Raw genomic sequence first — 15,460 nt, forward strand, 5'->3', positions numbered from 1 at the left:
AAAAATAATTGGAAATCGGTGCCCAAAAATACAGATTTCCGATTGTTATGAAAACTTGAAATCGGCCCTAATTAATCTGCCATTCCGATTAATCGGTCGACCTCTAGTCCAAACACACCAAGAAAGTTGTGAAGATGGCAAAACAATGCCTTTTAACCCTCAGGAGACTGAACATATTTGGCATGGGTCCCCAGATCCTCAAATTTCTACTGCTGCACCATCAAGAGCATCCTGACCGGTTGCATCACCGCCTGGTATAGCAAGTGCTTGGCATCTGACCTTAAGGCGCTACAGAGGGTAGTGTGTACGGCCCAGTACATCACTGGGGCCTCGCTCCCATCCAGACACCTATATACTAGGCAGTGTCAGATGAAGGCCCCAAAAATTGTCAGACTCCAGTCACCCAAGTCATAGACTGTTCTCTCTGCTACCGCATGGCAAGCGGTACCGGAGCGCCAAGTCTAGGTCCAAAAGGCTCCTTAACAGCTTCTACCCCCAAACCATAAGACTGCTGAACAATTAATCAAATGGCCACCCAGAATATTTGTTTTTACACTGCTGCTACTCGCTGTTTATTATCTCTGCATAGTCACTTTACCCCTACCTACATGTACAACTTACCTCGACTAACCTGTACCCCCACACATTGACTCGGTAACGGTACCCCCAGTATATAGCCTCATTATTTATATTATTATATATTTTTTTACTTTAGTTTATTTAGTAACTATTTTCTTAACTGCATTGTTGGTTAAGGGTGTGTAAGTAAGCATTTCACGGTAAGGTCTCTATACCTGTTTATTAGGCACATGTGACAAATAACATTTGATTTGAACTTGGGTCAAAAGACTATTCAATGATTATATTAGATTGATTCAATGTCATGGTATGATTACTGCAATTCTCTGTTACAACGATTATTATTATGCCAACCAATACATTGTTTGGGTAACACTACTTGTCTTTGTCTTGTAATAACTGAGTAACTACTTTGATATGTCAAACATTTTATTGCTCAGATAAACATAGCAACTAGATGAGCTTTTGGCTGTCATATCAGTTACTATGTAATTACATAAATACAATAAATACAAACTTAATGGGATTTTGGTCAATATTTCTGTTGAAGTGTATAAGACTGTAAACCTAGATTTGGGATTAAGATCTGTCCTTTATTCCTCCTTCACACCTACTGAACTACACAAGAGATGACAAGCATAACACGGCTTGGTTAAAATAAATGAAAGGAATGTTGGTAGGCCTAAGCCTTTTCCTTGGAGCCGAAAGCTGGACAGACAAACAGTCATCATCTCATTCCACACCCAATGATGGGTTGTACCAGGCACAGACAGTGACGAGGGGGTAAACCTCAGCATTTCGTAAAAACATTACCCTATTGGTGCACTTTGTCCCAGCCCCAGGTCCTCACAAATGGGCTGGTCTGGGCATGTAGCAACAGCAGCAACAATACACACTTCACCATGGGAAGGTGACTTGAAGACTGAAGACTCGACTGACGACTTACAGCGTCCCCTGGCGAGACTGTGCAATCTATCTACGTTATGCTGAGAAGTAAAATAATGAGAAATAATGAAGAAAATAGTCAAGGGGAGAGGCAACAATACAATGAGTGTACAAAACATTAGACATGACATAGCTTTCACCTGGTCAGTCTATGATCCCTTATTGATTTCACTTGATAAGTCCACTTTAATCAGTGTAGATGAAGGGGAGGAGACTGGTTAGACACATTTTTATGCCTTGAGACATGGATTGTGTATGTCTGCCAATTCATAGGGTAAATGGGCAAGACAAAATAATTAAGTGCGTTTGAACAGGGTATGGTAATAGGTGCACTGGTTTGATTGTGTCAAAAACTGCAGCGCTGCTGGGTTATTCACGCTCAACAGTTTCTCATATGTATCAAGAATGGTCCACAACCCAAAGGACATCCAGCCAATTTGACACAACTGTGGGAAGCATTGGAGTCAACTTGGGCCAGCATCCCTGTGGAACGCTTTCGACACCTTGTAGAGTCCACGCTCCGACGAATTGAGGCTGTTCTGAGGGCAAAGAGGATGGGGGGGGAGTGCAACTCAATATTATGAAGCTGTTCTTAATGTTATGTTCCTGGGTGTATTGTCCACAGTATGATTTCCGTACAGATGATTTTTGAGCCTGCCATCTATTGCTTTGACAATTTTGACAGCTACACTCATGTTTGTATGTATACCTCTCAGATTTCTGTACACATGAAGAGATAATATCCTTTACCAAAAGATGAGAGGAGGGCCATGGTACTTTACATCACTGCACATCTACATACACCTGGATAATCAGATGCACAGTCTGTTCGTTGGACCTTGTAGCTAAACCCCTTTTATTAGTTTCCCACATGTTGACATCTGAAGAATCAGCCCTCTGTTGCTGCCCCCATGGAGACAGTGATAAGTGAGGGTCCATTCATTCTCACTGGGAAGGTAGAACTGAAATGCACACCACTGTACTAAACAGAGGCCTCTCTAAGAATACACATTACACAAACACAAAGCAGCACTGTTGGAAACACACTCAGGTAATACCCAGAATCCTTCACGTTTGCAACTAAAAGGACATCCTTGAAATTCTGTCCATGTAGAAATCTGATTATGGGATGTAATTCTCTTGTCGGTGTAGGAAGTGCATGCCCCTGGGATTGAAAGTTGTTCCCTACAGATGTAATGGTATCAGAATTAAATGAAGACATAACTTCAAAGGGCTCTCTAATGTAAGCATACACAAGGGTAAACTGTGGTAGTGCTAGACAAATAAATAAATGTCTCACCCATTAAGGATAATTACAAAGTTAAAGACTAGGGCTCTGGGACAGGGGTATTGTACTCTAGGAATAGCTGGCCGCTCCCACAGGGTAGCCAGAAGTTTACAGAGAAGGCTGATAAGAGAGGAGGAGTAGACACGCAAGGTCACATAAGGTGATGAGTGGCATTGAAAGAGGTTTAGGAGTGAAAACATTTAATTGTCATATTCAACCTCCAATGCTTTACAAAAGGGTGATGTTGCTACTAAAAAGACATAACGGCATATTGGCATATTGACAATGTAAAAATCATGAAGGCCTACTCAGGTAAGTGCAAAAGATGATGAGACTATTATTTTGACAGCTCAAGATGCTCCTCCTCATTCTTGGCAGTACTACAGAAGTGCATTACTCGACGAACCATCAAACAGGCAAAGCGTCAATACAAGACTAAGATCGAATCGTACTACACCAGCTCTGACGCTCGTCGGATGTGGCAGGGCTTGCAAACCATTACTGACTACAAAGGGAAGCACAGCCGAGAGCTGCCCAGTGACACGAGCCTACCAGACGAGCTATACTACTTCTATGCTCGTTTCGAGGCAAATAACACTGAAACATGCATGAGAGCACCAGGTGTTCAGTGAAGACTGTGTAATCTCTCCGCAGCCGATGTGAGTAAGATCATTAAACAGGTCAACATTCGCAAGGCCGCAGGGCCAGACGGATTACCAGGACGTGTACTGCGAGCATGCGCTGACCAACTGGCAAGTGTCTTCATACAACATGTTTTTTAATTATTTTATTTCACCTTTATTTAACCAGGTAGGCTAGTTGAGAACAAGTTCTCATTTACAACTGTGACCTGTCCAAGATAAAGCATAGCAGTGTGAACAGACAACACAGAGTTACACATGGAGTAAACAATTAACAAGTCAATAACACAGTAGAAAAAAGAGAGTCTATATACATTGTGTGCAAAAGACATGAGGAGGTAGGCAGATAATTACAATTTTGCAAATTAACACTGGAGTGATACATGATCAGATGGTCATGTACAGGTAGAGATACTGGTGTGCAAAAGAGCAGAAAAGTAAATAAATATAAACAGTATGGGGATGAGGTAGGTAAATTGGGTGGGCTATTTACCGATAGACTATGTACAGCTGCAGCGATCGGTTAGCTGCTCAGATAGCAGATGTTTGAAGTTGGTGAGGGAGATAAAAGTCTCCAACTTCAGCGATTTTTCCAATTCGTTCCAGTCACAGGCAGCAGAGAACTGGAACGAAAGGCGGCCAAAGGAGGTGTTGGCTTTAGGGATGATCAGTGAGATACACCTGCTGGAGCGCGTGCTACGGGTGGGTGTTGCCATCGTGACCAGTGAACTGAGATAAGGCGGAGCTTTACCTAGCATGGACTTGTAGATGACCTGGAGCCAGTGGGTCTGGCGACGAATATGTAGCGAGGGCCAGCCGACTAGAGCATACAGGTCGCAGTGGTGGGTGGTATAAGGTGCTTTAGTGACAAAACGGATGGCACTGTGATAAACTGCATCCAGTTTGCTGAGTAGAGTGTTGGAAGCAATTTTGTAGATGACATCGCCGAAGTCGAGGATCGGTAGGATAGTCAGTTTTACTAGGGTAAGTTTGGCGGCGTGAGTGAAGGAGGCTTTGTTGCAGAATAGAAAGCCGACTCTAGATTTGATTTTAGATTGGAGATGTTTGATATGAGTCTGGGAGGAGAGTTTACAGTCTAGCCAGACACTTAGGTACACCTATAGATGTCCACATATTCTAGGTCGGAACCATCCAGGGTGGTGATGCTAGTCGGGCGTGCGGGTGCAGGTAGCGAATGGTTGAGAAGAATGCATTTGGTTTTACTAGCGTTTAAGAGCAGTTAGAGGCCACGGAAGGAGTGTTGTATGGCATTGAAGCTCGTTTGGAGGTTAGATAGCACAGTGTCCGAGGAAGGGCCGGAAGTATACAGAATGGTGTCGTCTGCGTAGAGGTGGATCAGGGAATCGCCCGCACAAGAGCAACATCATTGATATATACAAAGAAAAGAGTCGGGCCGAGAATTGAACCCTGTGGCACCCCCATAGAGACTGCCAGAGGACCGGACAACATGCCCTCCGATTTGACACACTGAACTCTGTCTGCAAAGTAGTTGGTGAACCAGGCAAGGCAGTCGTTAGAAAAACCGAGGCTACTGAGTCTGCCGATAAGAATATGGTGATTGACAGAGTCGAAAGCCTTGGCCAGGTCGATGAAGATGGCTGCACAGTACTGTATTTTATCGATGGCGGTTATGATATCGTTTAGTACCTTGAGCGTGGATGAGGTGCACCCGTGACCGGCTCGGAAACCAGATTGCACAGCGGAGAAGGTACGGTGGGATTTGAGATGGTCAGTGACCTGTTTGTTGACTTGGCTTTTGAAGACCTTAGATAGGCAGGGCAGGATGGATATAGTTCTGTAACAGTTTGGGTTCAGGGTGTCTCCCCCTTTGTCTCCCCCTTCCAATCCTTGGGGATCTCAGACGATATGAAAGAGAGGTTGAACAGGCTGGTAATAGGGGTTGCGACAATGGCGGCGGATAGTTTCAGAAATAGAGGGTCCAGATTGTCAAGCCCAGCTGATTTGTATGGGTCCAGGTTTTGCAGCTCTTTCAGAACATCTGCTATCTGGATTTGGGTAAAGGAGAACCTGGAGAGGCTTGGGCGAGTAGCTGCGGGGGAGGGCGGAGCTGTTGGCCGAGGTTGGAGTAGCCAGGAGGAATCAGACCACCATAATGCCTGTGCCCTAGAACACTAAGGTAACCTGCCTAAATTACTACTGGTCCGTAGCACTCACGTCTGTAGCCATGAAATGCTTTGAAAGGCTGGTCATGGCTCACATCAACACCATTATTCCAGAAACCTTAGACCCACTCCAATTTGCATAGCACCCCAACAGATCCACAGATGCTGCAATCTCTATTGCACTCCACACTGCCCTTTCCCACTTGGACAAAAGGAACACCTATGTGAGAATGCTATTCATTGACTACAGCACAGCGTTCAACACCAAAGTGCCCTCAAAGCTCATCAATAAGTTAAGGACCCTGGGACTAAACACCTCCCTCTGCAACTGGATCCTGGACTTCTGGTCGCCCCCAGGTGTTAAGGGTAGGTAACAACACATCCGTCACGCTGATCCTCAACACAGGGGCCCCTCAGGGATGCGTGCTCAGTCCCCTCCCTGTCTACTTCCTGTTCACTCATGACTGCACGGCCAGGCACAATTCCAACACCATCATTAAGTTCGCCGATAACACAACAATGGTAGGCCTGATCACCGACAACAACGAGACAGCTTATAGGGAGGAGGTCAGAGACCTGGCCGTGTGGTGCCAGAACAACAACCTCTCCCTCAACGTGATCAAGACAAAGGAGATGATTGTGGACTACAGGAAAAAGAGGACCGAGCAAACTCCCATTCTCATTGACAGGGCTGCATTGGAGCAGGTTGAGAGCGTCAAGTGCCTTGGTGTCCATATCACAAACAAACTAAGATGGTCCACGCACACCAAGATAGTTGTGAAGAGGGCACTACAAAACCTATTACCCCTTAGGAGACTGAAAAGATTTGGCATGGGTCCTCAGATCCTCAAAAGGATCTACAGCTGCACCATCGAGAGCATCTTGATGTTGCATCACTACTTGTTATGGCAACTGCTCAGCCTCCGACCGCAAGGCACTACAGAGGGTAGTGCGAACGGCCCAGTACATCACTCGGGCCAAGCTTCCTGCCACCCAGGACTATACCAGGCGGTGTCAGAGGAAGGCCCACTAGGTCCAAGAGGCTTCTAAACAGTTCTACCCCCAAGCCATAAGACTCCTGAACACCTAATCAAATGGCTACCCAGACTATTTGCAGACTATTTGCCCCCCTCTTTTACACCACTGCTGCTACCTACATGTACATATTCCCTCAACTAACCGGTGCTCCCGCACATGGACTCTGTACCGGTACCCCCCTGTATATGGTCTCGCTACTGTTATTTTACTGCTGCTCTTTAATTTCTATTATTTCTTATTCTTATCCATATTTTTTTAACTGCATTGTTGGTTATGGGCTCGTAAGTAAGCATTTCACTGTAAGGTCTACACCAGCTGTATTAGGCACATGATACTAATAATATTTTATTTGATTTAATTTTATTGAATGTAAAATACGCACCAGGAATATGTGATGCCAGGCCAACGATGGGTAATAAATAAAGATACTTCACTCAGGCCGTTTACCATTGAAAAAAATGGCCAGTTCTGTTCTACTTAACTTGGTGTGTCTCCCATAGACAGTATTGCCTGGTCTCCGTAGTTTATTGACTTCCACTTAACCAGAAATAAAACGTCTGAAGAAACTGCGTGTGGGGTGACTCGCTTCCTTTTCCCTCTTTGGTCAGGGCGAGGAGTGTCAGCAATACTTCCTGAAACACCTGTTTGTCAGGTAGTGCACACTGGGTAGGCACAGCGGAGAAACTGAGTCACACAAAAAAAATGGACGACCAGTATCCGAAACGCAAAATTTGACAAGACTTGACAATTTATTCTAACTTTTTCTAAAGCCCTCCATCATTTTACTAAAATGGTTTGGCGTCAACACAGGATTATACGTTTGAACATTGTCGTGTTGCTGTATTTAATGGTTTGTTTTGGTGAGTACAACCCTCTCATTTGTCAAGCTCGTTTTCAATGTCACAGATCAACGAATTTGCGAGACTAGACTACCTTTACTGTACATATGAAACACAAGCATTTCGATTGTGGGTGTTTTTATAGAATCCTGATTTTGTACCTTTATAATTGTCTAGGACTACTTAAAAAAAGAAGAAGCGTACATACAAATTCTTTATGAATTATTGTTAGAATTATTATAATAAGCCACGTGTTTACCTTCATAGTTAACATAATATAGTACTGTGTATTTATACAACCTACAACATTTTGAATAGGCTACTATGTATCCATTTGTGAATAGCCACTACCAAATAATTATACTGCATGTTCACAACAAACCAAATTTCGCCTGAGACAGGAATGCAGTATCATGTCATGTAAAATTCATAAGCCTCATGGCTTTTTCCCTTGTTTTCAATTTCACTCACGTTTTGTTATTGAGTTTAAAGTACCCTGCGTCCAATTCCAAGCATCCATTATCTAGAACTGAGAATATGACTTTTGGGTGAGGTCTACTGACATTGATCAGATTTATATAACTACTGGTTGGACAGCAGGAGGAGTCATTTCCTGTATGTTTGAGACGTATAGTACATGCAATGGGCTCAAAGGGTTGCCAACTTTCTCATCAACAATTAGAATGTCAACCGCTATCAAGCATCTACTGCTCTTCAGCTTGAAATACTTTGTTCAACACGATTGCTACCTTGGTTATGAGATTAGCTTGTTCATTCTCGGTCCACTTTACTCCAAGGTGTTTTGAAATAGTGCCGGATATCTGCGTACCCTATTAGCCCTCTGTTTCTGCTCTGTACGATGTATTTTTAGATCCCTCAAATATTTGTAGTTCGCAGTACTCGGACTGTCTATTTGTCCTTAGAGAGAGTTCTTGTTTTTACAAATTATGTAAATGTTTTGTATTTCGTTTGCATTGCACAATGTCTGCATTGGCAACGCTCATCACAAGGAATACGACTACTACTGTAGGCTGTGTCGTTATTGCCATGTTTGCTGAACGTTGATGGAAAGATCAACAGCTGTTGTTTGTCTGCCAATCCAGGAATTGGTAAAGGATCATTTTAGACAGAGAGAGAGAAAAAAACTATGACACTATTACTGCTACAACTAGTAGTCTTGTTGTCAGATGGTGCCAAGAAAACAATGTTTCCCATGGAAAGTTCATTAGATTGTGTTTTTTCCAATTAATGCCAGGCAGTGTACAGAAGGTTTGATGTTGCCATCTGGGTACTGGGTTAATACTGGGTCAACAATGTGGGCCTTTGGGGTTACCTTTGACCTTTGACATTGTGATTATACACAATTGTCAAATGAGAACTTGAGCTTTATTCTGTTTCTTTGCGTTTTGTTTATGTGAACTACCTTGCTCCGAAATGATTCATCTTTTGACTTCTACAATCCAACTGGATTTCACTTAAAATTCTGTGCAATCGTCTGCCCTTCCTCCTCCTTAATCTATCTTCCTCATCTGACCACCTCCCTGCCCTGCTGCCTCTCTCAGTGCTGTGCCCTGTGTCAGCCATGACAGTGAGCTCCCCTGCAGAGGTCCATTCTGTGAGGGGCAATGCCGTCACCCTGACTTGCACCTTCACCTCTACCAGCCGAGCCACCAGTCGTATGTCAGTGGACTGGTCCTACAGGCCCCAGACCGGAGGCCCTCCGCAGGCAGTAAGTACGCACCATAGAAAGTGAATCAGTATATTGAGTTGATTTGTTAATAAAGCACACATTTGATGAAGAACTCTTGTGCTTTTATGTCCTGGCATGGGTACACTGAATATGGCTGCTGATACGTTGACTTTAATTGTGACGCCCTTTCTAGTAATTCTATTTCTCTGAAACCCTTAACCCCTGGGAATATGACTCAGAAACCCCAGGCAGTTAGGCGCAGGAATCAGGATCACTCTTCCACATCTTGGTGATGTGGTAAATGTATGTTAAATGTATGCCTCGAGCTGGAAGTTGCGAATCAGGGCTCCGACACCAAAGCTCCCCTAGATCCAATTTCCTTGTCGATACTCTGAGCGGCTGACCGCATAAGTTTTTAATTCCATTTGGAGGGGCCGATAACGTATACGCTATGTAGTTGTTGGGATATCATATCCTATAGGAGCGCTCAGCGCTAAGTGATGGCTAATGTGCTGTGGCTCCCTCGATGGGGTAATAGAAGCTGTTGGTTTAGTCATTAAGATGTAGTAGTCAGGCCTACTGCTGTGTCAGTGTTTGCAGATAGAGTGGGTTCTCACGTCACTGACACAAACTATTTATCCTAGGGGTGTGTCGGCTTGTCCGAATCCTGTATAAGCGTAGCTGGGTTGGTCGATACCAGGGTATACCGGAATCCAACAACATCCTTGGTTTCATTTCTTTATTTACTTGGAACAAGTTTGTTCTGTGCAACTATAGACGGATAGTGAAACGTGTAGAACATTTCGCCGCATAGCCCCACAGAGCTAGCCAACACAACGGAGCTAGAAAATGAATTTGTCTCTCGTGGCACGTTTGTTTCCATCCAATTTCATTAGTGGATTCGGACACTTTTATTGACACAATCGTATATCAAAAGGCACTGTGAATAAGCATTTGAAAAAAAACTCTATCAGAAATATAATTTACCAGCCAAGGCTTGAGAACTATGACTTGGTGGTGTGCTTCAGTCTCCCTGCATAATTATCAATATCTTGATGAGAATTCATTTCCAGGACTGAAAAGGCAGCTCTAGCAACGGACAGTGATGGAGGACTTGTGATTCAGTTCCTCTGAATGACACTGAATGAACAACTCCAGTCAATCAATGTCTTGTATAAGACATGATCAAATCAATTCAATATTCATTTAAATGCAATTGCCCATGATCCATCAGGTTTTTATTCAGTGAGTCAGTACCGTTACGGTAACAGCAAAGCTTTTAACCACAGGCCCTAACATTGCACCCTGAGTGCCGGTTTCCCGAACCCAGATTATTCCAGGCTTGAAAATCATTCTCAGTGGAGAATCTCCATTGAAAGAGAATTTTAGTCCAGGACAAGCTTTAATCTGGGTCCGGCTCTGAATGTTTCAGAGGCACTTGGCTGTGTATAATCTCCATTTGGCTAGGCGTAACCTGTCTGAGGTAGGCTTGAGTGTTTGTCTGGGTTGACTGAGTGCAGTGATTAGATTTAGTATGCTGTCTGTATCAGCCCTCTCAGCTCTATGGTCGTCTGAACTGAAGTGCCTCCTGGAGAGCCCAGCCCATACAGAGCTATAAAACAATATAACTGTTGAGCACCATTGATTGTTAACAGGCCTGCCTGCCGTGTGTTCGTCTTTGTGTATATTTTCCTGTGATGTTTATTCCCTATGTGTAGTTTGTTTTCTCCAATGTGTCTCTTTGACACTTCTTATTGTCCCCCTACTTTTTGAAAACACGGTGATGGTTAGTGTGATTGATGCAGTGTTTCTGTTGTCTGTGTCTCTGTAGTTGCTACGGTCTGAGTAACACTGTCCTGCCCAGAGCCGTCACAATCTCTCCTCTTCTCTTTGTTCCCCAGTTCTTCCACTTCTCCTCCCTGGCGTTCCCTCCGCAGGAAGGCCAGTTTAACGGGCGCGTGAAGTGGCTGGGCAGCCCGGCCCGGGGCGAGGCCTCCATCCAGCTCCTCAACGCCTCCCTTAGCGACAACGGCACCTACACCTGCTCAGTCAGGAACCCCCCTGACGTCCACGGATCCCCCACCTCACAGACCGTCCTCACCGTGACGCCCAAAGGTGAGGCAATTACTTCGAAAAATGTATGTTTAGGGAAAATGCATGGATGTCAATGGGACGCTTGAGAAAATGTGCATCTCAAGTCAGGATTTGGCTCTTAATTGAGAGGCAGAAGTTTAGGATTTGTTAGTAAAGGTGATTTGTGGGTTCACACTATTGACCTTAGGAATGATGACGTGTGGAACATGACTCTATGGGAATTGTGGCACTGGGGAGATATATTGGGCAGTAAAACCTACTACCTCGTGTTCAATACTGGTATGGTTGGGCGCATATTTATTGGCGCCTTTTTAAAGACTTCTACGGTAGATTTAGGCACGTATGTGCTACGGATTGAGTCATATTTTCCACAAAGCTTAAACAATCCCTCTTTTAAGAAGCATTTAGGGGTTTCTTAAAGCAGTTGTACACGAGAGGGCATGCTAAACAACTTTTTTTAGCACGGCTGTGCTGCGGTCATAGGTAATGAGGCGGATCTCGTACCTAAAGAGATCAGAAAATCGTTAGCGTCTCCACTTTGCGCTGACACTGAGTGTAAATGTGGTTATGATGAACCCTCTCCTCTCCACAGTGCCCGCGGTTCGTTTCTCGGACGTGGCGGTGCTTCTAGCCTTCATTCTGCTTCCTTCCGCCATCATCACGCTGGCTCTGCTGGGTCGCATGTGCTGCCCTCCGAGGGACAAGAGCCAGACCCAGGGTTACCACTCCCCTATTGAGGTCACACCCGAGTGAGTGGATTTACTCCTCAATCAGTGCACCAGTTCTTCAGGACATCCTAGACATATGGTTTTAAAGAAGTGATATGGTTTCTGGTGAAGGGATCCCCCAACCCTGACTTGCTGAATGGACATGGCTTTTTCTCAATTAATCTTTCCTTGATTCCTTGCGTCTTCTCTCCTTCCATCTCAAAATGCGTTGGAGAAGAGGGTCCAAGGGGAGGGGCAGTGGACCTTCTCCTTCAATGCGATTTGAGAAGGAGCTGAGCAGAGAGGATGCGAGGAATCAATGAAATTCATCATATTCATTGAAAAACTTACTTTTGCCAATATAGAAAATTACTAATGCTGACCGTTTTGTGATTTTACCAATTTGAACTCTATCATCTTTTTGACAGAGATGAGCCTGGCTTTATGCAGATCAACCGCAAGGAGAAAAACATGACATGCTGTGACCTATATTTTCTGGTATGGCCTTTTTTTTTTGCTCATGAATTACTTAGGGGCACATGTCTCGCCCGATCAATTACATACTCTTAAATTTTACATGTAGTCTACGTCTGACAATATGAGACGTCCATGAAATATTTATCTGTTACCCCACTTCCTGTCCCTAGGATTCCGACTATGAGGATTACTACATCCACAAAGAGAGGCCTCTGGCTCAGGGAGAGACCATGGCTGTGTCTCAGTGCTAGAGACCCCTGGTGGCGGTGCTCTGTAAGGACAGAGGCCCCCTCCATGCCTTGCCAATGGGAGTGGTTGGCCAGAATTCTCGCTTATACTGTTTGTTAAAAATGGCAAGATTCCTGGACTTAGTTCTGTCTCACACATCAGTATCCACTCACACTCCTCCCTTCTCTCATGGCTTGTCAACAGCTGATTCTAATGGTGGGATAGACATGGATCCAGTGCCTGACACATGGACACACACACATATGTTTTGCACTATACTATAAACATTTCTGGATAGATTTTCTTATTATGAAGGAGATGCGTATATTACTAAGTTATTGTCTGCTTTATCACTTTTGTAATGTAGAATCATTGTTTTTGTACAGCTATTGTGAGAGTTTTTGTTGAACTATTGGACCTTATGGAATCTATTGCTAGAATTGTAGACAGTCTTTATCTGTGGCTACATCTGCTTCATTGAGTCCAATTAATATTATTTGAAACATATATTTCAGAGTTTGTGTTACATTTGAACCCGTTGGTATAACTACATTGAGGAGTTGACCAACTATGACCTCTGATTTAGATGCTGAATACATTTACAGGATTTGATTTACATGTTGGAATTTGGATGTACAGTGTAGTGAATGTTGTTGAATGTATGTATGTGCAAATGATTGAAAAATGATGCTTAATAAAATACATAAATGTTCTTGTCCGTTGGTAAAATGGTTTGTCCATTTACCATGTAAGTTGAACTACAGTACATTTTCAATAGTGTCGGTCTTTAAACCTTATCGGACTTAAACTGGCACCCAAGCTGTTTGAAATCCCCATCCATGTTGCTGGTGTAAACTACACTGAAGTAAAATATAAACGCAACATGTCAAATGTTGGTCCCATGTTTAATGAGTTGAAATAAACGGTCCCAGAAATGTTCCATACGCACAAAAACCTTTTTTCTCACAACTTTTGTGCACAAATATGTTTTCTATCCCTGTTAGTGAACATTACTCATTTGCCAAGATAATCCATCCACCTGACAGGTGTGGCATATCAAGAAGCTGATTAATCAGCATGATCATTACACAGGTGCATCTTGTGCTGGGGACAGTAAAAGGTCACTCTAAAATGTGCAGTTTTATCACACAATACAATGCCACAGATGTCTCAAGTTTTGAGGGAGCGTGCAATTGGCATGCTGACTGCAGGAATGTCCACCGGAGCTGTTGCCAGAGAATTGAATGTTAATTTTCTATCCCACGACCTTCAATGCCGTTTAGAGGATTTGGCAGTACGTCCAACCGGCCTCACAACCGCAGACCACTTGTAATGGCGTCGTGTGGGTGAGTGGTTTGCTGATGTCAACGAACACAATTGCATTTTATCGATGGAGATTGGAATGCACAAAAGTACCGTGATGAGATCCTGAGGTCAATTTTCTTTTAAGGAATCTGTGATCAACAGATGCATATTTGTATTCCCAGTCATGTGAAATCCATTGATTAGGGCTTGATGAATTTATTTCAATTGACATGCTTGCATGTTGCATTTATATTTTTGTTCAGTATAATAACCTAGAGCAGTCCAATAAATTAGTCATGAGGCTAATTTAGAATATTTTTATTTTATTATAAAATAAATAGCTTGTCAGATTAAGTCCTCAGTCCAATTGATTTTGTCGTTTCATCCTAAATTATTTAGGTGAAATAATGATTTCTACCCTGTTTGAACTACCATGGCAACACATTTGTGTTCGATTCAGTGATTCATATTAATCTAGAAGGACCACTGGTTTATGCTACTGAGCGTAACCATATTACAGTTTGAACATCTTGAAGAACAGTCTGGCCTTAATGGCCATGTCCTCTTATAATCTCCACCTGGCACAGCCAAAAGAGGACTGGCCACCCCTCAGAGCCTGGTTCCTCTCTAGGTTTCTTCCTAGGTTCCTGGCTTTTTAGGGAGTTTTTCAAAGCCACAGTGCTTCTACATTTGCATTGATTTCTGTTTGGGGTTTAAGGCTGGGTTTCTGTATGAGCACTTTGTGACATCTGCTGATGTAAAAAGAGCTTTATAAATACGTTTGAATGATTGATTGACACAGTTCATAATAATAGATTTGAGTGGCTGGCTGGCTGGCATGCAGGCCACAGTGGTGGATGGACGTCTCAGTAGAATATTGTAATGATTTCTCTGTGAGGAGGAGATGTGGCATAATCCTGCAGCACATGTGAAGACAGAGCAGAGCCCCTTGGATCCTGTCTTCGTGTGTCTGGAATCTGCCCCACTCCCTCTCTCCACCTCCTCTCTCCCCCTCTCTCTGGTCAAAGAGGGGGTGGGGGCTCTCACCACAGCATGCTTTGTGCCTGGTCATCACAGAAGATTCTGCGCAAATTTGGGCAGAGAGGAGGGAATGGAGCCTGGCTGCTGCCACACCCGGCCTTCCTCCTCTCCTTCATAACCACGCCACTGTGAGAGCTTGTAGTGTTTCCATGTGAACAGAGCACTGAAGAGAAATTGAGGTGTGTAAGCAGTATCACTCTGTTTCACACATCCTCATTGGCAGCAACATGCTGGTGTCTCTGCCAGAACAGGGAATTGGCATAGGTAATTTAGACTGGAGCTTGGCTTATTTATTGATCTTGCACTGACTGAGTGGGATTTAAGCAGGAAATACCCTCTTTAATATAAAAGCTATTCAACAGGGCCACCGCCCCAGTGTATGGAGGGAATTCAAAAAAGAGAGAAAAGCAGAAGAATGGGAATTGTCTGTTGACAGATTGGATG

At 43.7% G+C, this 15,460-nt stretch overlaps 1 protein-coding gene across 2 annotated transcripts; it reads left to right on the plus strand.

Moving 5' to 3' along the window:
- The first annotated feature begins 7,178 nt into the window (after positions 1-7,178).
- On the plus strand, positions 7,179-13,388 carry mpzl3 (myelin protein zero-like 3). 2 transcript variants are annotated; one of them, XM_020508558.2, is made up of 6 exons: positions 7,179-7,495; positions 9,037-9,203; positions 11,066-11,279; positions 11,851-12,007; positions 12,394-12,463; positions 12,613-13,388. In XM_020508558.2, the coding sequence occupies exons 1-6, from the start codon at positions 7,426-7,428 to the stop codon at positions 12,691-12,693; spliced, it is 759 nt and encodes a 252-aa protein (XP_020364147.1). In that variant the 5' UTR covers positions 7,179-7,425; the 3' UTR covers positions 12,694-13,388. The 2 variants fall into 2 exon arrangements, with proteins under 2 accessions (XP_020364147.1, XP_031651916.1); XM_031796056.1 differs by lacking the exon at positions 7,179-7,495 and adding an exon at positions 7,884-8,271.
- Positions 13,389-15,460: the final 2,072 nt, after the last annotated feature.

The sequence above is a fragment of the Oncorhynchus kisutch genome, linkage group LG18 (genome assembly GCF_002021735.2).
Source record: "Oncorhynchus kisutch isolate 150728-3 linkage group LG18, Okis_V2, whole genome shotgun sequence".
Lineage (NCBI taxonomy): Eukaryota > Metazoa > Chordata > Actinopteri > Salmoniformes > Salmonidae > Oncorhynchus > Oncorhynchus kisutch.